This window comes from Triturus cristatus, chromosome 4_2 (genome assembly GCF_964204655.1).
Source record: "Triturus cristatus chromosome 4_2, aTriCri1.1, whole genome shotgun sequence".
NCBI lineage: Eukaryota > Metazoa > Chordata > Amphibia > Caudata > Salamandridae > Triturus > Triturus cristatus.
In genome coordinates, this window is record NC_140586.1 from 569965801 (window position 1) to 569992655 (window position 26855).

Genomic DNA, 26855 nt, shown 5'->3' on the forward strand with positions numbered 1-26855 from the left:
TAGGATGTGTCATGGTATCCATGGAGTTTGAGGTCATCATTGGAATGTAAGGGGCAGGTTGAAAGATAAAGGAAAGGTTGGAGCTCAGCACGGGCAAGCGAGATGGCTGAGGTGTTTCACTTGAACATAAACTCAGTTGGATTCAGCATTAACCGACCCAAACTTCATTTCAAACCTCTGTCCTAAGAAGGAGTAAGACACCAAATATATGTGTTTTTTTGGGATGACAGATGGTGTGAACACTTATTAGAAGGATAAAATACCTTCTGCCATGCATTAAAGGGATATTGCAAGTCACCTCTGAGTTCTATGCTCTTTGGCAGCTTAACGAGATAACTTTTTGGCTTGCGATTTCCTTATAATGTGCAGCAAGGGGTACTTTATCCTTTATCACATAAATAATTCACACCCTTCTTTCTTTTAATGTCTTTATTTGCATTTCTTCCTCAAGATTTTATTTCTACACTTTTACTACAATCCAAATGTCTTAAGTCTAACCTTTGTATATAGGGCAGAGATGAATCAGTGTCTTGAGCAGGACTTCATATAACTATTGATCTTGGAACACATACATTCCCTGCAATCTCCAGAATCTGCTGCTGTATTCCTCAAAAACAAGATTTGCAGACAGATCCATACTTTCTCCTGGTATTAGTCTTTAGCACCTTCAATAGGATACTGCTGATACCTCTGTTTTAATGTTTATAATAGTTTAAAGAGAGCAGGAGGTTACTTAATAGTAATAATAGCCGTCCTGTTCGATGGTAAGTTAATGCATGTTTGTGTTTGCTCAAAGTGAAACTTCAAAAAAACTGTGATCAGTTAAAAATTATTTTAGTGCTATGTTTGTATTTTGGAGAATTTGAAAGAGTTTACAAGAATAGCAGATGACTGGCCAGAATACTGTAAAAAAAACTTAAACTTATTTACAGAAAACTATAAAGTTCCATTTTTCATTTATTTTTTAGTTGACACGTCAAATTTAATGTCTAATAAGCTTCCAGGATGGTCAATTAGGTGTTACAGTGAGTGACATCAACATGATTGAACTGTAAAGCATGATATTGCTGTAACACTTTTCGCTAAGTGGGATGGGTATGCCCAGACGTGGGTTCCTTGCTCACTGTGCCACTGGATTCAAGGTAGCCTGGCTGAAGAAGGGTGACATACCCTGAATCCGGTCCCAGGATGCTCGTTTCCGGTCCAGGGTGGACCTGGCCTGTTCCCATGGGGCACAGGGTCAAGACTGATTTGCATATGGCTGGGTCCAAACTGGGGTGGCGTAGTGGGTAAAAGAACAATGGATTTAACCCAGATCTTTTGACTAGGGGAGAATGTTTGCATTCTCAGCATTCCGTCCATCATTTGTTTGCTGTAACACGTAAAGCATGATATAGCAGAGATTAAACGGTCTTAAATTTGATAACAGACTACAGTAATATGCAATCAGATGACCCCAATTTAACAGCAAAATTATATAATAAGAAACTAGTATTAGGTTCAGCCAGATATAATAACCTACAAACATAAACGGAGGTTCTCCTATTGTTCAAGGAGTATTGAGAAAAAAGAGGAAGAAAACCAAATGAAAACAAAATAAGGGTCATGAGTAAAGAATAACCACATTTTTTACATTTTTCAAAAACGTTTGTTAAGTAAAGCTGTGTCAGAGCTACTTTGGGGCTCTGGGTCTTAACTACAGCACATTTCGTGTACTTGCCAACTCTTAGGAGACTTCTGTCTGTCACTAATCGTGGTATACTCACAATGAATATTTTAGACCATGAAAATCATTCTATTTGTTCATCTGCACCTAGCATTATCATTATTAAAGAAATGTGTTTTGCTACTTATTTTGAAATATTTTCTACCTCCTTACAATGGTAAATTAGATTAGCCAAATTATCATGAGTTAATCTGTGGGCAAATTATCATCTTTAATGTGAACTTCGTACATTTTCACTTATAACTAGTACTTCCTGTAATATATGTCCTGTTAACTCTCAAGTAATCATTGATGACCTTATCATGAATCTTATCGTTGTCAATACTGCTCACTGTTGTTGCAGAACATCTAATATTTAGTCTTTTGAAAAGTCCTGACATATCCACATCTGAGTTTTCTAATTAATTTTTTTGATTAGTGTTCAAGGAGCTACACTCTCTCAAAGTAACTTCCTTAGTCAATTAGAGATGAAAGAAACCTTCCCAAGTACAAAGAAATGACCGAAACCTAATGTGTTGATAGTAGCCTATAATTCAGTATATGGAATTTATAGGTGTTATTTCCTTATCTAGTGGATTGTGTGCCAAGGGGCATTTACTTTGTGTATGCCGGCTCTTTACAAATCTATGTCTAGAAAAATGAAAAGAAATACCTCTGCCTAAGCATTGTTATATTAGACTTTAGTATAAGAAACATATTTACCGCAGACGTTAAGTATAAAGGTGTTTGTAATTCATTTTACATACATTGTCAAGCAAGTATTTTGTCTGCCTTTCATACATTACATTTTGAGGTAGAATGTGCCTAGGTTAGAAGAAAAAGTGAGTGGGACTAGATTTGATGTTTATGTCCAATGGTGGGATGAGAAAAGTAAACAAAAAGGCGCATCACTTTCAATGTATTAGTACTGCTGGACATGAATGGGAGGCTCAAGGAGAAGGTGTAAAAGAAGACCAGTACAGTCTCATATACACCATCAAGCAAACTGCCCCGCAACTAGAACTGTGACAGCCAAAGAAGCAGTTTAGTTTTTTTGAAAAAAGGTAAAACAATGGGAGAATATCTGAAGTTGAAAATGAGGCCAGGTCTTCGTTTTCAAGATATGAATGAAGATGTAACAGCTACATGGATATGCCAGTCTCCTCTTTAGGCTGCCGAGTTCATGATGTCTTCTTTTTTGACAGTGCAGAGACAGTCACATAGAGTACAACTGGATGCTATCAATATAAAGCTGGGTTGCATTTCAACCTGTTGTATCATAACTTAAAGTAGAGGATTGTAAACCATTCTTGTCTTATTTTCTTTGCAGACTCTTAAAAATGCTTGGTTAACAAAATATGCAACAGACTCTCCTAATCCTGGAGTGCTGGTATTATTGGCGTGTGGAACTATTTCAAGTACCTGTGGTCAGCTAGCAAGTTACCCTCTTGCTCTAATCAGAACACGTATGCAAGCGCAAGGTGAGTGTCAGTCTTCATGCCAGTAAAGAACATCTTTGTTTGACATCATGATTTTTTTTTGAATGCAGTTAGTGGTGTAGTCCACAGTTGGGTAAATGACCTCCGCTCTAGGAAAGCCCAGTATCACTTCACTAGGGGCAGATCTAAGGTTGGTTTTAAAGATGACCACTGATTATATGGGTCACTTTTACATGAGCTGATGGTACATGTATGCCATGTAGAGGTTTTGGGAACCAATAATGATAGCACCTGCCAGACTTGATGTTTGCAGGTGGGGGATCCCCAAATGCCCACATCCCTCATGAGCATATGACTTTAAAAGGAAATTAAAGACTCCCATTATATACTAGTGGTGCAGCTCATTCTCATGCCCATAGTCTGACTCGAAGTACAGTATAAAAATAGGTCACATTCCCATTCTACTGTGGGACAACAATAATTGTAGACATCTGGTATAAAGCTAAAAAAAAAAGTCTTATCTAGAGGTTCTCCATATCTCCAGTTTTCTTCACAAATGTAATGCCATATCAACGAAATTGTTCCCTGTAATGATGATACAGATTGCCTTATCTCCTTGAATCACAACATCCTTTGCTACAGAGCACACCCTTTTCAACCAGGGCAAGGTTGTTTTGACAAAAAGCCATAAATCACTGAAGCTGTTAACCATGGCCACATATCACTTGTCAGCTGTTCATTTAGCAGTGAATTCCTGTTGCTTTTTGGATATTTACTGATACATTCACTAGGATGGTAAAGACCTTTTATACCAACCTGGGTGCCTTGCTTTGAGTGAATGGTGCAATCCTGACACAATTAACTTAGAGCAGTGCACAAGACCAGGCTTCCCACCTTCACCAATTAAACTTTTATTAGCTTGTGGGTCCCGTGCGCTCCATGCCACTGGCTGATGAGGGGTGAAACCCTGAAACCGGTCCTAGGATGCCTGTTTCTAGTCCAGGGAGGACCTGGCCTGGCAGTTCGGGCTTGACTCTTCCCATTGGGCGCAGGGTCAAGACTGATTTGCATATGGCTGGGTTCAAACTGGAATGGCATGGGGACAAAAAAACTATGGATTTAGTCCCAGATCTCTGTACTGGGGTGAATGTATGATATTGTTCTGCATTCTATCCATCAATTGTACTTTTTGCGCCTACATAGATGACATCTCTTTAATCACAACTGAAGACCAATTTTCTATCCCTACACTTCTGAAAATATACTATTCTCGAAAGTAAGATATGGCTGAGGTGTGTGCTTTAAACTTCCTGTACATACTGCCTATCCTGATGGTGCTGTCCTTAGATGGCAACCAACTTACCTTAACGTATTTTGTAATATAGTTTCACAGCGATAGTCTCAAATCAGCCACACATAACAAAATACAAATGATTTAAATGCATCACCTCTTCATTGTTGCGGTGGAGCAGGCTGGTGACACTTAAAATGAGGTTAAGATTAGAAGTGTTATAGTTGCTTAGCATGTTCTCCATGCTGTGTATCAGATGACCTTTTTAAAGTTAATTGATAAGCAATTTCTAAATTCATCTGGAAAGGCGGCTCTAATAGTATTTCCCTACTGATATTAACACTGTGTTCAAATTTGGCTGAGGTGAATCTGCCAGTTCTTTAATTACCAAATGGCATACCTAGTACGGCAGAATGGTGTTTACTTACAGAATCTTCTAACATTAAACCACTCGGTCTCTGCCATCACAAATTTTAAATGCAAAACTATGCCCTCAAATGTATTCTGGTAGAAGCTATTCATGCCCTTTCCCTTAGTTTTTTTTTAATAACTTTTATTGGGTTTTAACAGCCACAAGGTGGCTAACAAGAGTATGCACATGTAGAATATTCAGCATCACATATAGAAAATACAACCAATAAATCGGGGCATATACACAAATAAGTAGATCAATGATCTTTGAACCTCCCTGGAGTTGGAGCATGGAGATAGCAAGTCAAAGTGCAACCACTTCCCCCACACACAGCCATGTTTATGGGGACAGCCCCTTGCTTCAAACACTACTCTTTCCTGCTGGGCACTCCAATCAACTTCATGGCGCCACTTTGTGACAGTAGGGGGAGTGGGATTCATCCACTGTGCTGCGATGTCGTGCTTGGCAGCAAGGAAGGCTGTACCTAGGAAGGCTTTCTCAGCCCTGGTGCCCCCACACCCTTCATGATACCCAAAAGGATCAGGCTCGGAGAGAGGGGTGTTGTCCACCCCAGTACCTCCTGACAGTTTGCTTGTTATTGCGGCCCAGTAGGTTTGCATTGGAGCACAGGACCAAACCATGTAGAAGAAATCTGCAGGCGTAGCTGCGCATCTTGGACAGGAGGTGTCAGGTCTGAGACTGGCCCTGTATAGATGTGTGGGGGTTAGGTATGCAACATGAGCATAGTAGGTTTGTATTAGCCTCTGCTTGGAGGCGATAGGGAGCTCGCTGGGGCCATTGGGGCATTGCGCCAATCTGCTTCATTTAGGGGGCCCACCCAACCCTCCCACTGGGTCCATAGATAGTGGAGGGAACCAGGTGAAGTAATTACGAGTGGGGTAGATTTGCCATGCACCGCCGCGCCCCAGGTTACCCATTAGGATTTTAGCTTCAAGGGGGTTAAACTCCGGGAGGGGTTTTGTGCCGCGCATGTGGGCATGGAGGGGGTTTCTGTTCTGGAGGTATTTGTAGAACTGGGAACGGGTGAGGGCATATGATTCTTGGAGGTTGGCAAAGGAGCGTATGTCCCCAGATTGATAGATCCCAATGGTATCCCATGCTCTGAAGCCTGTAAGTGGTGTCACTTCCTTCAGCCAGGTGCCATGCCGTAGCAGGGTATGCTGTATGAGCTTACCATCCCATTGCACATGCTGCAGGGCAGTGTAACAGGCTAGGGGCACCACCCCCTTTACCTTAATTATAACATAAAATAAACTAATAAAATATCCATCTCAAACATGATGTGATTCTGGAACAGTAAATATATTGAGCTGTAGAGACTCTAAATATCTGAGCACCTACAACTCTCCTCTTTCAGATCTCCAGATAGAATTTTCTCTAAAGGATATGGATGTTTATAAATGCCAAGACACAAGGATACAAAAACTGTGCAAGGTACTTGCAGTGTTACAAACTCAACACAAAAAAACTTTTAGAGAAATAGGAGCACTTTAGCTATCAGACAACCTTAAGACCCCTTCCCAGAAACACTAGTTTCATAAAGGAAGTCTGCATTTATTTCATGAATCTTGTTAGCTCAAATCAAGGTCCTGATAAGTTATCGATCTTGTTGGGCTTCAAGACTTGATACAATGCCTATTTTACCCACTGAGACATGATGGCACGGCCTAAATTAACCTGGTAATATTACAACCCCGCCCCTGTTGGGCTTAAGTATTTGAGCTACCGAAGGATTTCTTCAAAGGTGATATTCTTTTGAACTCCACAGTGGCTTTCCTATGTTCTTATACTGTGTAGGAACTTCCACTAACAGATGATGCAAACATAATCCTATTCATAATAACCACACAAAAAATTGTTTTGTCCATTGGAAAGCCTGGGTATTTTGTATTTGCAGAGCAGGCAACATATCTCAAACCCACAAATATGACTGGCAACAAAAGACCCTTATGCAGATACTTAACTACAAAAGTCCAAGGCTCCATACTTCTCCCAAAAAAACGTGGTTACTAATCTTTGTTCTCCCCGTATTCTTCTACCACAGGTGAAAAGAGAATGTAATCGCCTTGTTTGTTTGTATTCTTCTTATATTGTAGCTGCACCATACAGTCACTCCAGCTATTGTTTTCTTAATTACACTTGCCTTGATTCTGTCAATCCAACTACATTCTTATTCAGAAATATCTTTCTGCACTGGTATTGTATTTCTATTTTTATTGTTAATTTTTTACAAGGCTATAACCTTAACCAACAAACCAATATTTTATTTGTGTCAACATTATGTTGCTGACAGTTGAATCATGTATTGGTAGTTGACCTGCTTTATTTAATTCACTAAAAGTATTGAAATGGCAATAAAGACATGAACCTAACAAAAAGTGTTTACTAAATACATTATGGTTTCTAAGGCATGATGGATAAAGAAACTGTGGAAGGTCAGTTTAATCTGGAATGTATACTTTCTAAGCTATATGGTGTAAGAGGATTCCCTAGTTGTACTGACCCTCCCAGAAAGACACTAAATGTGCACAAATTATGTGGATCGATCTGAATATTGGACTCAATCTAGCTGTAATTTTGCCATTTCCTAGTCTCATTAAAGTTCTCGAACCTTGCCTTTACCTACCTTGTAAGGATCTTAAGAATTTCGGAAGATACATTGTTGTTATAGGTATTTAGAAAATGTATGTAATTGTGTAGCCATCATGTTGCTGCTGCTGCAAAAAAAAAAAATATTGGCAGACCAAAGTACTTTTGAGTTCACTTTGATCTATACTTTTTGTACGTCAGATGTAGGTAGGTCTCCCGGAGGCATGAATTTCCCAAGAAAGCTAACCACTCCATTCAAGGTATATATATATATATATATATATATATATATATATATATATATATATATATATATATATATATATATATATATATATATATATATATATATATATATGAGACTGGAGGCGTGAGTGGGTCATGCTCCTCAGTAGAATCAAGAACAAAGTCCCCCGTTACCGGAGCCCCCGACCCTTCAAGGAGGCCGCCTTGAAGGGTCGGGGGCTCCGGTAACGGGGGACTTTGTTCTTGATTTCTACTGAGGAGCATGACCCACTCACGCGCCCCAGCCTACTAAGGATTGCCAATGTGGAAAAAAGGTTGCGCGTGTTGGAAAGGATTCGCGGTAATCAACCATTACCGACGATCGTGCTGGCAGGAAGACGCTTTGATCACGCCATGTGAAAGACATTGCAACCTGACGGATAAACTCACCTGGCTACCTGGTATTATTTCCACTATTTTGTCACACCGCCAAAAGAACATTTATATGCACTTTGCCATAAATATGAGGATTGCCGTGATACATTGGATAAAACGGTGCAACATGGGAAGTGTATTTTTCATTTGTAGGCACGTGATTAAAAGAACTCTTAAAAGCACGCAGAAGCGCACTTGGCAGTTTGAACTCATTCCTTCCACCTGTGAACAAGGCCGACAGGGGCCGAAACGTTAGGATATTGGAAGGTTTACTGCGATGCATGGGGTTGCAAGGCGTTGATTAAAAGAACAATCCTGAACAGTATTGGGCCTCCAGTCTCTGCTGTATTCGTTTGATGGGCTCTCTCCGTGCTCATTGTTAAAAAAGGAGGCCGCCTTGAAGGGTCGGGGGCTCCGGTAACGGGGGACTTTGTTCTTTATATATTTATATATATATATATATATATATATATATATATATATATATATATATATATATATATATATATATATATATATATATATATATTCACTGAAAAAACCATAGGTTTCAGCGGAAATTTTACTGATAAAAAAACCAATGAAATTCCCCCGTTATAGTTAGTGCAGGAAACTATAACTCACGCGACCGCAATCCTCTGCTGATGCTAATACTGTATTTAGACACTTATTTGCCCATGTCTTCTTCCATTAAATTTTAGCTATACATATATTACAAATATTTTTTTTTCATAAAGACACATATGTCATCAGCAGAAGATTGCGGTCGCGTGAGTTATAGTTTCCTGCACTAACTATAACGGGGGAATTTCATTGGTTTTTTATCAGTAAAATTTCCGCTAACTATAACATGTGTGAAACCTATGGTTTTTTCAGTGAATTTGCAAGGTTTTTTAAATGCTAATTCCTAACTATAACGTGTGTGAAACCTATGGTTTTTTCAGTGAATTTGTACGGTTTTTTAAATGCTAAGTTACTTTACGCCATTCGTGGCGTGCGCGCCCACTTAACGCAGTTAGTGCTGTGCATGCACGGTGGGCGCACGGTGGGCACGCGGTGCGCTACGCGCACCGCGTGCCCACGTTACGCTAGATGGGCCATGTACGCACGATGCGCTTCGCGCACCGTGCGCACATGGAGGACATATTATGCGCTTCCTTGTGATAGGTAATCTGTTGAAATTTTTGGGGGAAATGCTGTGCTCTTATATGCCATGCACAAATGGTGGAGAGAGTGGTTTTTTTTTTTAAAATAATTTTTTACCGGCGAAATTTTCGAAAAATAAAAAATTACCGTTTTTTGCCTTGGGGGATCTTTGAAGACTCAACTAACATGGTTATGTGCATGGGCGCTGTCTAAACAGCCCCTTTATATGTTTTTGGCATTTGTTTATCAGCTCCCCCCTCAGAGTGCGAGAGAGAAAATGGCGGCCGCCGCTTCCTGGTTTCGACCGATTCGAATGTTTACTAAGATCTAAAAACCAATCAGAATCGCGCTCGTGCACGCCACCGTACGCGTACGGTAAGCGTACCGTAAGCGCACCGTAAGCTGGCTCAGATATATATATTGATTTAAAGGCTATTTTCTCAGAATCTACTGAACAGATTTACACCAAACCTACAAAAGGCACTTCCTTGACCTGAGGACTACCTCTCTGCCAAATTTCAAGTAATTCTGTTCAGCCGTTCGGGCTGTAGCTGTGTCTAAAGGTCCTATGGAAAAATGCATGGGAAAAACGCGTTTTGGGACCCCCCTTTTATCTCAGCCCCCGCTTGACGAATCCCCCCGAGACTTTCAGGGTAGGAGCGGAGTGTAGCGCCCCACCCATTTTGAAAAATTCGCGAGGATTCGTCAACCGCCGCCAAAGTTATTCAAAATAGAATGTTGCGGATTTCCTATGGAAACGTGGTCCTAACTATAACTACCTACTGGCGACCGCCAGTAGGTAATATATATATATATATATATATATATATATATATATATATATATATCCATCCATCCATCCATCCATCCGGCGGTCGCCAGTAGGTAGTTATAGTTAGGACCTATTATACATAGGAAAATCGTAACATTCTATTCCTAATAACTTTGGCGCCGGTTGACGAATCTTCGCAAAATGTTCAAAACTAATGGCCCGTTCCGATCATCTCCTATCCTGAAAGTTTGGGGGTGATTCGTAAAGGCGGGGGGTCCCAAAACGCGTTTTCCCCATGTTATTTCCCATAGGAAATTTTAGACCCGGCTACTGCCCGAACTGCTGAATGGAATTACACCAAATTTTGTAAAAAGGTAGCCCTTGGTTCAGAAAGCGCCTTTTTTTTTAAATGGTGTAAATCTATTCAGTAATTCCTGAGAAATTAAAAAAATAGTGGTGAAAAAATCATTTTCCCATAGCAAACTTTAGACACTGTTATAGCAAAAACTGCTGAACGGAATTACACCAAATTTGGCAAAAAGTTACTGCTTGGCTCAGAAAGTGACCTTTTTAAAAATGGTGTAATTCCGTTCAGTAGGTTTTGAGAAATTAAGAAATAAAGATAGTGATATCTATGGCTGCACAGGATCCGCGCACCCTCCTGATCACTCATGACATCACTGATGACATCATCCAGTTAATGTGTGTTTTTCTGAAAACTAAATATGTTTTATATATGTATATCTCAAGGTCGATGGAAAAATAAATGGGTATATAAGTGTCTAAACAGATGATTTGTTTTTGAAAAATTGATTGTATAACTGACTGATTAAGTGTATCTTAGTGAATACATGGCTTAGTGAGTAATGTTTAAATATGTAAATATCTGTATCAGTCTCTCACTTTGTGTATAAGTGGCTGCATGGGTTGGTGAGTAGCTACATGAGTGTCTATATAGGTTATTAGTTGTTTTTTTCAGTATCAGTATGAGTGTCTGAGTGTCAGTATGGTTCGGTGGGGGGTATTACGTAGTGCATAGGTGCATGAATGAGTGACTCACTGTATGTGTTAAAGACAGCATGTGTGCAGGACTATGGGTGGATGAGTGTCTGTATGGGTGTGTTAGTGAGTGAATGACTGTCTCAATCGTGTCTTTATGAGTAACTACATATGTTTTAAACAAGTATATGTGACTATTGGTGTATATAAGTGAGTATATGTGAGAGTGAGAGATTGGAAGAGTTCCTGAATGAATGAGTGTGTGTTTCTATAAGTGATTGTTTAAAAGACTAAGTATGTGTAAGTTTCTGTAGAAGTAAGTGTGGTGGTGTGTGTTTAACTGTATATGCAAGTAAATGGATGTTTGATTCTTTATTAGCATGAGTGACTATGTGTGTGAGTAACTGTATGGATGAGTGGCGTTGTGTAACAGGATGTATAGGTGTATGAGTACATATGATGGGTGAGTACATGCATGAGTGACTGTATAGGATTGTTGGTGAATGAGTGGATGTGTATGTGGATCTTAGAATTACTGAATAGGTTGTTGTAACTAGTATTGGTATGTCCATTGTTTTGAAAATGTTAGTTTCTATTTTTGAATGTGTGTATCAAAGGTTATATTAGGGTGAGAGGAGGTCTGCCACTCTATCACAAGGATGATGTAATCAGTGATGTCATTTGAGATGTCATGAGTGATGTCACTGACCATGTCATGAGTGATGTAATATGTGACGTCATCAGCAGTGCATTGCGGGCGCGCGAGTTATAGGTAGCTGAACAAACTATAACGGGGGAATTTCAATGGTTTTGTACGAGTGAAAAGTCTAGCTAACTAGAACGCCCCTGAAACCTATGTTTTTTTCCAGTGAATTTCAAAGGTTTTTTAAATGCTAATTTCTAACTATGCCTACAGAGATAGGACATGTGAAGAAAGAAGAAAAAATGCACAGAAAGAAAAAAAAGAAATGCAGAAAGAAGCAACAGAAGTCCTCAAAGATGAAGAAAAGTGCAGGAAGAAGTATAACGTGCAGAAAGAACAAACAGAAGAGCAAAAAGAAGCCTTGTTGCAAAATCATGCTGTACCCTCAACTTTTTTAGACGGATACTGGTGGTAGAGGAGTCTGACTAACCAGTCCTAGAGCCAGTGCTATGTTAAAAGACACTTGGAATACAGTGAAAACACCTACATACACTAGGGAACACTATGCGTTGGGGTCCTCCTGTGATTAGCATGACCTCCTATGTAAGCCCCTAGTATATAATAGGGCAGGGGGATTAAAACGATCTCTTAAAATGCGCCACAGGGTGTGTTTGCACACGTCACCTCAGGCCCCGTCCCCTCCCTTCACCCCTGTGTAAACGCGCCCTGTGGCCGTTCTAAATTGAGAGATTAAGTCCCCTTGAATCCTAAGGGTCCCTAGGGTCAAACTAGCCCACTTGGTACCTCCAGTAAGCGCCACAGAGCTGCGTTGCAGAGAGGTGCAAAAAGGGGCGTGGCCTCAGAACACCTGTCTGCAACGCAGCTCCCTGGTGCATACTGGAGATACCTGTTGGGCTAGTTGGCCTGCAGGGACCCTCAGTATTGAAGCGGGGGCGCGTTTTCAGAGTACTGCAAGGAGGGGGCGTGGCCTCCAGCACGATGCCGATCTTTTATTATTATTTTTTTTTCTAATTTATTGGCCCTGGGACCCCATCCCCCAGGGCTTGCCTCCTAATTTTCCTTTTTTTTTAAAATTTTATTTTGAAGGGGGCCACGCGGCCCCCCTCCCAAGGCCTTAATCGGCCCCAGGGACCCCAACCCCCGTGGCCTGGCCTTTTTTTTTTATTTTTTTTTTATTCTTTAGGTGGGGGGGCTGCGTTGCCCCCCTCCTCAGGCCACTTATGGCCCCGTGGACCCCATCCCCAGGGGCCGGGCATTGTTTTTCATTATTTTAAAAAAATATATATTTATAGAAACACCTAGGACATGCTGGACAAACCGTAAGTACCTATCACCATGACGATTTGCGTTATATTCATTAAAGGGCGACTATGCATACAATGAATCCACGTGGAATGTATTTACACCGGTAGTGAAGCTCTGACATGTCTGACGCCCTACCGTGCCTAATCCCGATGCCCCCGCCGGTGGGTACTCTCCAAGTAGACACCCTTGTCGTTTATTTATACAAACATTGGTAGCTATCGACGGGCACATTTAATACACACGCACACCAAGCCATTCAAAGGGGATTCGACAGAAATTTGACCAAAACTATGCAAGAAGCCCCCCTCACGGTTAAAAAAACACACATCCACCGCCAGATGTGTAATACTTTTTATTTTACTCTCTGGAAAGGAGACGAACCTCACTTGAGTCACAGCGCGCTCCTGGCTAAGCCCAATGCTGTGTTACAACCACCAGTGCCCGCCGAGTGCCACACACCTCTGTGTTGTATTCCACCAGCTAGTGCGTATGCTATGACACGACCCGCTCTGGACCATGTGCACTGTAACACCACCCCGTGAATATGTCATGCCACACTTGCCTTCGCACGGGTTATATTGCCCCATCTAACGTGCCTTGCTCGATGCCTATGTTATAACGCACAGCGCTATACCATACATATTACAATCTGGGATCCATATCTTTGTCATAGTGCATATGCAACGTTACACTCCCCAGCACATATTTTATATTACAACTTTAGAGACTAGTTAGGTTACAAAACACTGCCCTGTGCATATTACACTTCAAGGCGCATATCGCATAGCACACGCTAGTGCCTGTGCTATCTCGCGCTCTCCAATGAATCTCATTGCGCACAATGTATTGCATATTATATTTCATGCCCGGTTCATCTTATATCACACTTTTTGTTGCATAGTTTATACCATACACTATATCTAGTTTTCATTTTCAATCGTGCTCTCAGGACTATGTTCTATATAACACTGTGTTCACCTACCCTTTTCACGGGCATTACATTTTGCGATGGGGGATGGAGGGTCAGGGGATGTTTCTGCCAAGTGAGCCCGGAGTCACAGTCACAAACGTCCTCTTCTTCCTGAATAAAAGTGAGATTATGCTGCATACTTGTTCATGTTTTAAGTAGTTCGCACAGACATACGTTCCTAATACCCACCTTCTCTGAACAGTTAGCTTGCTGCCCTATCCTCTGTTGTCTGAATCCATGGACTAGCCTCCTACCTCCTGCCATGCATGGTCTGATGTGCTGCCACTGCCCTTCATTTAGCATGATGTACCAGTCCACTCCTCCTGCCCTCCATTGCCCAATTCTATGCCCCATCATCGACCTCCTGCTTAGCCTCTGTGCTTAGCTTGCTGCCTCTATTCTCCTTCCCCCTGCCCTCCGATGTTTTTGTGCATGCCCCTGCTCCATCCTTTTTGCCCACCATGTTCCATGGACCTGCCACTCCTATCTACTCTGAGTGTTCTGTTGAGCTGCCACTCCCCTCCCACCTGCCTAGCATTGTCAGATGACTGTAACCTGTCCCTGCCACCTCCACCTTGCCTGTCCACATGCCATGCCCCTATCCCCTTCCTCCTTTTCTCCATGGTCCATTTTACTGCCACACCCTTCTGCCCTCCCTGGTCTGTTGTGCTGCAACTGCTGCTCCTGCCTGCCCCGCACAGTCTGTTGTGAGGCCCCTTCCCCTGAACTCTCTAGTCTGTGCCCAGGTCCTGACCCTCCCTTCTATCCTCCATGGTCCTTTGTGCATGCCCCTGCACCCTCCTTCTTGCCCATTAATCAGCACTAATCATAATTTCTATGGCAAAATGAACCCCCTCATTTTATTCCTTTGCAAATTAAATGTTTTAAGTGTTACCACTTTATTCCAATTAAGATGGCTTCAGGTGTGCCATACTTTTGTCATAAGTAAGTCTGTTAGCGCTCTAGTTGTTCTTTGGAACACTCTGGGAAGCTGCAGTAGAACACAAAGGAATCAACTGACAGTCTCTGCCCTTGTTGGATGTACCTGTTTTACTGAGAATATCAGACTTCATTCAATTTACAGAAAATATGCTCTCAGTTTAGCTTATAGATCACCTTCCAAACCTCTGTGGGAAAAGCATGAGAAAATATTTTTCTCTCAATCATGATTTATGATATCCCAGCAGAAGGCTTTTTCACATGGTAAAATCACCTTCGAACATACCACAATTCCTAAAATGAGTATGGTAGCATCAACAAATGATTTATAATGTAACCAAAGTCTTAAAACCTTCTATTAACTGCAATGTTTTTTAATGAGGTGCTATCATGTATATTGGTCCCAAGATGGCTGCCAACACTTGTTGGATGAAGTGCTGACAGCCAATCAGATCTCACAATGAGATGTGTGGTTAGGCTCCGCCCAGATATATGTGATTTTACTTTTGATTTTCTCAGGCACTACTGAACGGGTTTACACCATTTAAGCAAAAGGCACGACTCTGAACCAAGGTCTACCTTTCTGCCAAATTTGGTGCAATTCCGTTCAGCAGTTCGGGCTGTAGCTGCGGCTAAAGGTCCTATGGGAAATTGCTTGGGGAAAACATGTTTTGGGACCCCCCTTTTTTCTCAGCCCCCGCTACACGAATCATCCCGAGACTTTCAGGATAGGAGCGGACCGGAGCTGGCCAAAAGTTTTGAAAATTTCGTGAAGATTCGTCAATGGGCACCAAAGTTATTCCAAATAGAATGTTGCGGATTTCCTATGGAAAATAGGTCCCGACTATAACTACCTACTGGCGAGCGCCAGTAGGTCATGTACATCTACACAGTTTTCTGACGTTCAAGAAAAACCGCAAGGACACCTTGAGAGTTGCAGTGTATGACTTTTACTGACTGCACCAGCAACAAAGTCATACACTGCAACTCTCAAGGTGTCCTTGCGTTTTTTCTGGAACGTCGGAAAACTGTGTTTTCATGTTGCAGGGTTTCCGGTACCCTGAGGTGGGAGGGAGAGGGAGAGGGGGAGAGAGGGAGAGAGGGAGAGAGGGAGGGAGGGAGGGAGAGAGGGAGAGATAGATGGATACTTTCCTCCATCGGATTCCTCTATACACAGACCCGAAATAATTGTAAGAATTTTTTATTCTTTAGTCGCCATTACGCGTTTCGGCTCCCGCGAGCCTTGTTCACATGACAAAGTGCTGTGAAATGTCTGGCATTTTTAAAGTGACAGTGCATAATTAGTGTATCACGTGGCATCAGGAAAGCATAGACATGAAAGACCTATTTTGAACTTTCTCACTTAGGCACATTATACATTACAGAGACATAGTTCGGATATAAATTTCTGAACAGTTTATTTCAAAATTTCCTTAAATTTGTATGGAAATATATACAACAATATGTAGGTACTATTCAAAGCATATCCAAAAATTGACGTAAAGTACTTGAGTCTCTATGTGTCTAAATGAAAAGGAATGTAAGCCTAATTCAAGCTGACTGCGGATTATCATTAATATATCCTGCATATTAACATGTCAAGAATCCTACACTGACATGGATCATTAATTTGTTATGAAATTATGAGGATGAATCCTCTGTGGGATTACTGGCATTTTAGTTCCTGGTGCCTGGAAAGTGCCAAAGTGTGTCTTATCATAAAATTGAATGTGCAAAAATGAGAAAAAAAGTGAAGTGGAGAATTTAAAAACCGGAATAAAGTCTTCGTAAAATAGTTGCCATAAATGCAATAGAATGTGTTAATGATATAATGCATGGAACCTTAACATAACATTTGGTGGTGGTGATTCTAATTTCATTTCTAGTGTTATCTTGAGGGAACCATCAACACGGCAACATACCAAAGATACCTTTCAGATGATTATATATCCGTTGAAAGCTAAAAGAACCCCTCAAGTGTTAAATCTTTGTGCAAAGAGCAATAGATGGTTAGCAAGGAGTTGTGCAAAACTGCAATATGTCTATCAAGATGCGTATAGAAAATCTCCATAAAATGTGCAAATTGAATATATAAGTACATGTATAAATACATGTAAATAATTGTGTAAATACATGCATACGTGGCTATTTAATACACATATATAAATAATGATATATATATTTCAGCATCTTAACTGTACCCGCAAAATCTGTTATACAGTCAAATATAGGAAAAAAACTGTAAAACCTATAAATATTAGTAGTAAAATCTAACATAATACACACGTGTATATATGTATGTGTATATGTATGTGTGTGTATATATGTATATGTATACGTGTATATGTATACGTACACATGTATATGTATACATATATATGTGTATGTGTATATATGTATACGTATATTGACCGTCCTCTACCGTTTTGTAATTTGCACTATGGTTTAACAGAAAATAAAAGAACACGTTTTGAGTACCTTTTGAACGTGGTGCTGTGACCCTTCACCGAACCCGACAGGAACGGAGGAATTTTGAAGTATGTATACATATATATGTATATATGTGTCCCAAATATTGCCCAGCAATTGAGGCCGCACACCACAGCAATGGAGGAAACATCCTTTATTAGCAAAGAAACAGGCAGCTTCCGATTCCGCAATCAAATCCTGTGGCTTTACGCGTTTCAGAGTACATTTTCCTCCTTCCTCAGAGGCCCTCACAAACATCCCGTAAGTTACATGCACCGACTTCAAGTGCCCTGCGTGCTTTAAACCTTTTTATTGGCCCCAGGTGTGCCTTTGATTTCATTCCATTTGCAATGCACGCTGGTCTTTGAAGTCCATTCCTGCATAATTGTACCCTCCGGTTGGTCCGAATGCCGTGTTTGTTTTCAGGATGTTGTTTATAGCCCTCCATTGGGCCTCTGAATCGGACTCAGCCTGTTTAAAATTAATACTTGCTGTGTCATTTACAGAGGGAGGGTTCCCTCTGTCTTCATCCACGCTGCTACTCTGGATGGTGCGATCCCTCTACGGCTTTTTTTAAATCAGCAAAATGATTACCGACTATTATTCGGTGACCAATATGCAGACTTTGCCCACAGATAGTTATCCTCCTGCACTTCAGCCCCTAATTGAACAGCGCTGCAGTTGTAGGTGACAAAATGCCAGTGGGTAGGCATGGGAGGGAAGCTAGGGAAGGAGGGAACCTCCAGTCAAAAAGAAAAAAGTTGTCACCCTGGGGCAAACACTGGCTTCAGGAGTGTCGTGTTTTCCCTGCGGCGAAATGGCCAAAAATCTCATTGAATTATCTTGTCCGGAAAATGGGTTAGACAACTTTTTTTTGCTACTTAAGAAGTGCGTGGGTGTACTAAAAAATGTTTTGCGCCTAATGACATATGAATGTGAAGAAAATATTTATGCATATCTGTCATTTTTGTTTTGCAGAAAAGCTGGTTTTGTTCACGTGGTATTTAGAAAATTCATATTAAGGAGCAAATGATAGAAACGAAAGACATCAATAATAATTTATTTTATGGATTTCTGGATAAGTGTATTGCTCTTATTAGTATAAAATTCCTATTTGTCCATTGCAAAATAAAGAAGAGGGATTAGCTGGTTAAAAACAATGGAAGATCTGGATACGTTCTAAGGTAGAAATTGGTAATAAGTCCCACTTTGTACAGGCTCCTAGGATGTCCTGGATGCAGGATATCTTGTTTTGCACTGCCTGTGCAAAAGTCTCTACAATTAACTAGTTGTACTTGGGCAAACCAAAGGAACGTGGTATCCCTCCTAGGTAGAATTGAGATCATTTGCTTTCATGGTGAAATATTTACACAGACCATATTCGTTCATGTTTTTCCAGTATCTGTATTATGCCTTTTTTCTTTTGGATTATGGATTGAGATGCTTTTTGCTAGGTAGACTAATGAGTTCCAGACTTACATATTCATACTTTTAAAACTGTTGGTCTTCATGGCTTATTTTTCAATATACTGTTCAACAAACAATTGGAGATATGAGATAATGTTTACATGTTGGATACTAAAGTTATCGTGTACTTAGAATTAGTAGGAATATATGGATGAATTGTATCTTTCTATTGAGGTTGGGATGATGCAAACTGGTAGAAGGTATAAAAACTGAGTAACAAATGGGAATGGATGTGATTGCTAAATATGCAGACTGATCTACTGACAAAAAGTGAAGTTTTTATTGCTCTCTGGATTTTGAATCATAAACGAGCACCTACAGGGATTGTAGACTAAGTTTTTGAACATTTGCTCCCTTTACATATACATTTCTGCCCTGTTGGCATACCATCAGATATGATGTATGTTGGAATGTTTTGAACTGTAATTCAAAAGCATTACATTTGGGGCGGTGCTTTTTATGGAAACTTTTCACACCCTTTTGTAGTTGGTGATTTTGTTATGAAGAGAAATAGTTCTTGCTGCAGTTTTGTATGCCACTCTCGTTAAATCTTAAATGTTATCTGCGTTTTTTGTCCTTCTTGAACGTCAGGACATTCTTTCTCTCATTCTTTGAGGATCCTTAAAATGTTCTGATGAGTCTCTTGGAGTAGCAAGGTTCATGGTCTCTATCGTTTTTAGGCTTGACTTAAATCAATGGGTTTTTCCCCCTCAAAATTAAGGGTAGTGGCAAAATACTCATAACTTTCATTCTTGCTTGCTACAAATAGGATAAGCTGTAACTACCATGTCAAACCTATGGGGCAGAGTTCATTTTAGAAAGAGTCACAATTGAATGTACCAGGTCATGGCATAATTTGTGAACGTGTCATTGTGATAAATTAGGTTTTTGGTTGAGGTGGATGTTGACTCTTTTTAAGCAACAACCACAATCCCTGTCAGGGTGCACTACAAAAATCACTAAATCAACCTGTGCTTAACCCTCTAGTAGCTTAGCACAGAAGCAGTCAGACTTAACATGGAGGCAGTGTGTAAAGTATTTTTCCAGTACACAAACAGTAGTAAAGTAAAAACACAAGAAAAATCCCAAATCCATTTAGACACATAGAGTAAAATCTAATAAATAAAATAAGATCAAAACAACAAAAATCCAATCAATAGAACCAGAGATAAGCAGTTTTCAAGATTTAGGTAAGTATAGTGTCACTCTTTATTATTTGGTCATGGTAGACCGGGAGAAAGTCACAAGTTAAGGCCAGCCGTGATGGAGCATGGTCCGGCTATAGGGACCAGGTTAGTGCCACTAAAAAAGTTAACTACATAAAGTTTGATGTGAAGAGTCCAGTTCGTGGTGAAGGAGGCTGCACGGAGAGCAGGACTGGTGTCTGGTACGGCCGTCGCTGTAACGCAAAGATCCTGTTGGTATCGCTGATGGTCGTTGCTGGAATTCCACATTGGTGGTCAATGTAGACTGTCATCGCTGTAGCCAAAGTGCAGATCTCATGTTGCTGGCTGTCCAATGTAGCATCAGGAGGTGGGTCCACTGGAGCTTCGCGTTGTTAGTCATTTCAGGGGGCGAGATCTCAGTGCGAGCAGGCCCATTCACTTTAGGATTTCACCTTATCTTCACAAGAGGATCTCAGCTGCTGCCAGCTAAGACTCCAAGACCTTGGAAGACACCTCCTGGGGATCAGGAACTCACTCAAACAGAGGCAGCAGGGTTCAGGCAGATTCAGTTGCAGATTCAGTGCAGCAGGTGAAGGTCAGGCCAGGGGATGCCTCTGGAACTTGTGTCCCTGTACCTCAGCATAAGAGGTCAGCCACCTGGCCCTCTAATTCACATTGCCTGGAATGAAGGAAACTGTTCCAGTTTTCGTTCTCAGAGAACAGGGCAGGCCATAAGCAGCAGAGCAGTCCTCTGGCAGCAGGGCAGTCCTTCCTCTGTAGTACCCACAGTTCCAGGAGTGTACTGAAGAATGGGTCTGAGGATCCTAATTGTTTATCTGGTGTCAGCTTTGAAATTGGAGAAACTAATGGATTCCCCCTGTCCCCTCTTATCCCACGGAAGGCTTGGGGCTTTCCTGCCTCCTTGCCCAGGCTTGGTTCCGCAGGGTCAGGAGTCACAAAAGGCTAGAGTGAAGTTCATTGTGTGTGTGCTGAGACAGCTCCTTTGAAATGTAAGCGGGCTGTGCCCAACTTCCTCCTCACATCCTGCCAACACCTAGATCCCTTTGTGTTAATGTGTGGGAGGAATACACAAAGGCCAACTACACCAAATGTTATCACTTATTGAATGTAACAAAGTAACCCAATGTTATCCAGTCGGAGAGGTAGGCCTCACAGTAGTGAAAAATGAATTTGTGAGTTTTTCACTACTAGGACGTATAAAACTTAAAAGTACATGTCTAACTTCTTAAATACAATGTCCCCTGCCCTATGGGCTGTTTAGGGAATACCCTAGAGGTAAATTCTATGTAAAGATGTATTTTGCCAAGTCGAATTGGCAGTTTAAAACTGTACAAAGTCTGCAATGACATGTTTAAAAAGGCTTCTTAATTGAGTGGTACAATACGTGCTGTAAGCCCACTAGTAGCATTGAATTTACAGGCCCCGAGTACATGAATTACCACTTGACTAGTGACTTGTATGTAAATAAAATATGCCAAACAGGTGTCAGCCAATTTTACCATGTTTTAGGGAGTGTGCACAAGCACTTTAACACTAGTCAGCAGTGGCAATGTGGTCAGAGTTCTAAGGCCAACAAAAACGAAATTCAGAAAGCAGGAGGGTTGAAGGCAAAACGTTTTGGGTGAACCTGCAGATAGGTCCAAGTCCAACTCTAATGGATACATAAAGGACCACAAACATGATAATTGATGCTATTGCAATATTCATAGCAAACTAACAAACTAGATTCAAGCTTTTTGGTGTTGCATCTACGGTTTTGACCTTTTTCACTGTGGTTAATAGTACTTGAGGCCTTATAGCTGCACACAAGCAAAAAAAGCCATGTGTTTCCTAAGGTACACTTTAATTTTAGCAACTTATTCTTTCAAGAAAGCTTTTTTTCACTGTCATTTTATTGGATTTGTAGAGCACATGCTTCAAAAAAAATAATCACTTGGTGCAATTGAATCAAATATAAGCAATCAATATAATTCAAGGGCATTCTTAAAGTCCCAGTTGTTACTTCCAGAGGTTTGACGTTTCAACAGAAAAACACTGGTCTCTGTGACTCTTGCATCTGGAGTTGGGACATACAGAATGGATATTTAAAGAGAGCTTTAAGTGTCCAGTGATCAGTGTATAATCTTTACCTGTTCCAGCTCTGCTCACTTTTTAATCAGGCTTCCTGGCATATTTGTCAAAGAAAGAAAAAAACTCACTCCTAAAATGCTCAAAGTAGCACGCCATAAGAATCCCTGGGCACTGTATATTATTCATCACTTTGCCCACTGATAGCTAAGAAAATGCCACAGACTCTAGCATGATAGCAAAAGCAACCACATAAGCATCTCCTGGGTAGTAGTTTTAGCCTCAAAAATATATTATTTTCCCATAGGAAATGTAAGACACGGCTACAGCCCGAACTGCTGAATGGAATTACACCAAATTTTGCAAAAAGGTAGCCCTTGGTTCAGAAAGCGCCCTTTTATTTTTAAATGGTGTAAATCCGTTCAGTAGTTCCTGAGAAATTCAAAAAATAGTGGTGAAATAATCATTTTCCCATAGGAAACTTTACACACTGTTATAGCAAAAACTGTTGAACGGAATTACACCAAATTTAGCAAAAAGGTACTGCTTGGCTCAGAAAGCGACCTTTTTGAAAATGGTCTAAGTCCGTTGAGTAGATTTTGAGAAATTAAGAATAGTGATGTATATGGCCGCGGAGGATCCGCGCACCCTCCCAATCACGGGCTTCATGCTAATTGCATGTCAACACTCCAAACCAGGAAGTGTTGGCAGCCATCTTGTGCCTCTGTAGAACCGAGGCACAAGAAAAGGGAAAAACAAACGCGCAAAACACGAAAAGGGGGCAGGGTAGAAACACCCTGACCCCCCCTAGGCCTGCTCAGGGCCCAAAAAAAATCTAATATTATTTAGACCCCGGGTGGGCCAAGTCCCTGGGCAATCTTTATATTGCAATGGGGGGCCCCCCCGGGGACCGACACCCCCGAGGTTTTTCAAAAATATTTGTGGGAGGCACATGGCAACCCCGCAGCCCTTAAAAAAAAGAAAAAAAAAAACCCTGTGTGGAGGGGCTCGAGCCCCCCACACGCCCCGGAGACCCCCACCTCCCCGGGGCACTAAGTATGCAAATTGGGGGCTGCGTTACGGACCCCATCTCCGGGGACCACCGCTAAATGGTGGGAGGAGGGCCGCGCCTGCCCCCCCGGGCCAGCGCCTGCAGTGTCCCGGCAGTGTGCTATGGCAGGGCAGGAGCCTCGCTGCTTTTTTTGGAAGAGAGAGCAGGAAACCTGCTCTCTCTTCCAAAAACCAAAGCCGATTGCTTTTCCACACGGGGAGCTGCATCTTATCAGCTCCCCATGTGGAAAAGCAATGCCGGCTCCCGCAGGATGCGGGGAACTGTCGGGACTGTGGGGGATTAGGGACCCCCCCACGGTCCCCAACGGATAGGGCTAGCCCCGGGGGATGGGGTCCCCGGGGCCAGAAGTGGCCCGGGAGTGGGGCCACGTGGCCCCCCTCCTTAAAAAAAAAAAAAAAAACAACAAAACATTTTTTTAAAAAAAACAAAAGGCCGGCCCCGGGGGATGGGGTCCCCAGGACCATAAATGGCCTGAGGAGGGGGGCAACGCAGTCCCCCTCCAGATAAATTAAGAAAAGAAAAAATGGCCATGCGCCGGGGATGGAGTCCCCGGGGCCGATTATGGCCTCAGGAGGGTGGCCACGCGCCCCCCTTCCAATTAATTTAAAAAAGAAAAATAGGGGTTATGCCCTGGGGGATGGGGTCTCCAGGGCCATCAAAATAGGAAAAGAAGGGGGACCACACAGCCCCCATTCTTAAAGTAAATAATAAAAAAAGAGGCCCTTCCCCCACCCTGCAGCACTCTGCAAACGCGCCCCCTGGCGTGTTTGTAGATGGGGAATTAATTCCCCTTGAATACTGAGGGTCCCTGGGGGTCAACTAGCCTACCAGGTACCTCCAGTATGCGCCAGGGAGCTGCGTTGCAGAGAGGTGTTCAGAGGCCACGCCCCTTTTTACACCTCTCTGCAACACAGCTCTGTGGCGCCTACTGGAGGTACCTGGTGAGCTAGTTGGATTTCATGGACCATCAGGATTCAAGGGGTTTTTTTATCCCCCCAACTCCAAATGCGCCACGGGTATGTTTTTGCTAAGTGGTGGAGGGGGCGGGACCTGAGGTGACGTGTGCAAACACATCCTGTGGCGCGTTTTCAGTTGGGGAAATAATTCCCCTTAAATCCTGAGGGCCCCTGGGGGCCAACTAGCCCACCAGGTGCTTCCAGTAAGCACCGCTGCGTTGCAGAGAGGTGGTCCAGGCCGTGCCCCTTTTTACACCTCCTCTGCAACGCAGCTCTGTGGCGCTTACTGGAGGTACCTAGTGGGCTAGTTGGACCCTAGGGACCCTCAGGATTCAAGGGGACTTAATCTCCCAACTTAAAACGGTCACAGGGTGTGTTTACACAGTGGTGAAGGGAGGGTACGGAGCCTGAGGTGACGTGTGCAAACACGCCCTGTGGCGCGTTTTAAGTTGGGGAATTAAGTCCCCTTTAATTCTGAGAGTCCCTGGGTCCAACTAGCCCACCATGTACCTCCAGTAAGCACCAAAGAGCTGCCTTGCAGAGAGGTGGTCCGAGGCCATGCCCCATTTATATCTCTTTGCAATGCAACTCTGTGGCACTTACTGGACATACCTGGTGGGTTAGTTGGCCCCCAGGGACCCTCAGGATTCAAGGGGACATTATCCCCCAACTTAAAACGCCCACAGGGTGTGTTTGCACACGTCACCTCAGGCTCCCTCCCCCCCCTCCTTCACCAGTGTGCAAGTGGTAGTGTTAATTCTCCTGCCCTATTATGTACTAGGGGCTTACAGAGGAGGTCAAGCTAATCACATGGGTACCCCAACGCATAGTGTTCCCTAGTGTATGTAGGTGTTTTCACTGTATTCTAAGCGTCTTTTAGCATACCACTGGCTCTAGGCCTGGTTCGTCAGTCAGTTAACACCAGTACCCGTCTGAAAAAGTTGTGGGCACAGGATGATTTTGTAACGAGGCCTCTTTCTGCTCCTCTGTTGGTTCTTTCTGCACATCTTGCTTCTTCCTGCACTTTTCTTAGTCTTTGAGGACTTCTGTTGCTTCTTTCTACATTTCTTTTTGTTCTTTCTGTGCGTTGTTTCTTCTTTCATCACATGTTCTATCTCTGTAGGCATAGTTAGAAACTAGCATTTAAAAAACCTTTGAAATTCACTGAAAAAACCATAGGTTTCAGACACGTTATAGATAGAAATTAGCATTTAAAAAACCTTAGAAATTCACTGAAAAAAACATAGGTTTCAGGGGCGTTCTAGTTAGTTGGACATTTCACTCATACAAAACCAGTGAAATTCCCCCGTTATAGTTAGTTCAGCTAACTATAACTCGCGCGCCCGCAATGCACTGCTGATGACGTCACATATTACATCACTCATGACATGGTCAGTGACATCACTCATGACATCTCAAATGACATCACTGATGACATCATCCTTCTGATAGAGTGGCAGACCTCCTCTCACCCTAATATAACCTTTGATACACACACTCAAAAATAGAAACTAACATTTTCAAAACAATGGACATACCAATACCACTTACAACACACCTATTCAGTAATTCCAAGATCTACACACACATGCTCTCATTCACCAACAGTCCTATACAGTCACTCATACATGTACTCACTCATCATATGTACTCATACACCTACGCATCCTGTTACACACTGACCATCCATAGAGTTACTCACACACAGTCACACATGCAAAGTATCAAACATCCATTTACTTGCATATACAGTTAGACACACACCACCACACTTACTTCTACAGATACTTACTCTCTTAAGCAATCACTTATATAAACACATAGTGATTTATACAGGAATTCTTCCAATCTCTCACTCTCACATATACTCACTAGTACTCACATATACTAGTTTAAAACATATGTAGTTACTCATAAAGACACTATTGAGACAGTCATTCACTCACACACCCATCCACACACTCATCCACCCATACAGTCTAGCACACATGCTGTCTTCAACACATACAAACAGTGAGTCACTCATTCATGCATCTATGCACTACGTAATACCCCCCCACTGAACCATACAGACACTCAGACACTCATACTGATACTCAAAAAAACAACTAATAACCTATATAGACACTTTTGTAGCTTCTCACCAACCCATGCAGCCACTTATACACAAAGTGAGAGACTTGTACAGATATTTATATATTTAAACATTACTCACTAACCCATGTATTCACTAAGATACACTTAATCAGTCAGTTATACAATCAATTTAAAAAAAAAATCATCCATTTAGACACTTATATACCCATTTATTCTTTCATCGACCTTGAGATATACATATATAAAACATATTTAATTTTCAGAAAAACACATTCACTGGATGATGTCATGAGTGATGTAATATGTGACGTCATCAGCAGTGCATTGCGGGCACGTGAGTTCTAGTTAGCTGAGCTAACTATAACGGTGAATTTCACTGGTTTTGTACGAGTGAAATGTCCAACTAACTATAACGCCCCTGAACCTATGGTTTTTTCAGTGAATATATATATATATATCAGCTCCCTGTACACCAGCCTGTTTCACTCACGAACGGGTGCTTGTCAAAGCAGAAGTGCTCCCACCTCTATATTCTGCTACCAACTCCACCGGATAATCGTACCCTCAATAGAAGACCGCACTCACGGGGACGAGTTCCATAGATTTATTCGTCAAATGAACTCAGGGC

The 26855-nt window shown here is 41.8% G+C and overlaps 1 protein-coding gene across 1 annotated transcript in view; it reads left to right on the forward strand.

Moving 5' to 3' along the window:
* SLC25A24 (solute carrier family 25 member 24) overlaps positions 1–26855 on the forward strand; it is a 267768-nt gene that overhangs the window by 236568 nt on the left and 4345 nt on the right. The window contains exon 9 of the mRNA XM_085602241.1: positions 3036–3186. Coding sequence (XP_085458367.1) covers positions 3036–3186 — 151 coding nt within the window. The remainder of the gene's footprint in view (positions 1–3035; positions 3187–26855) is intronic.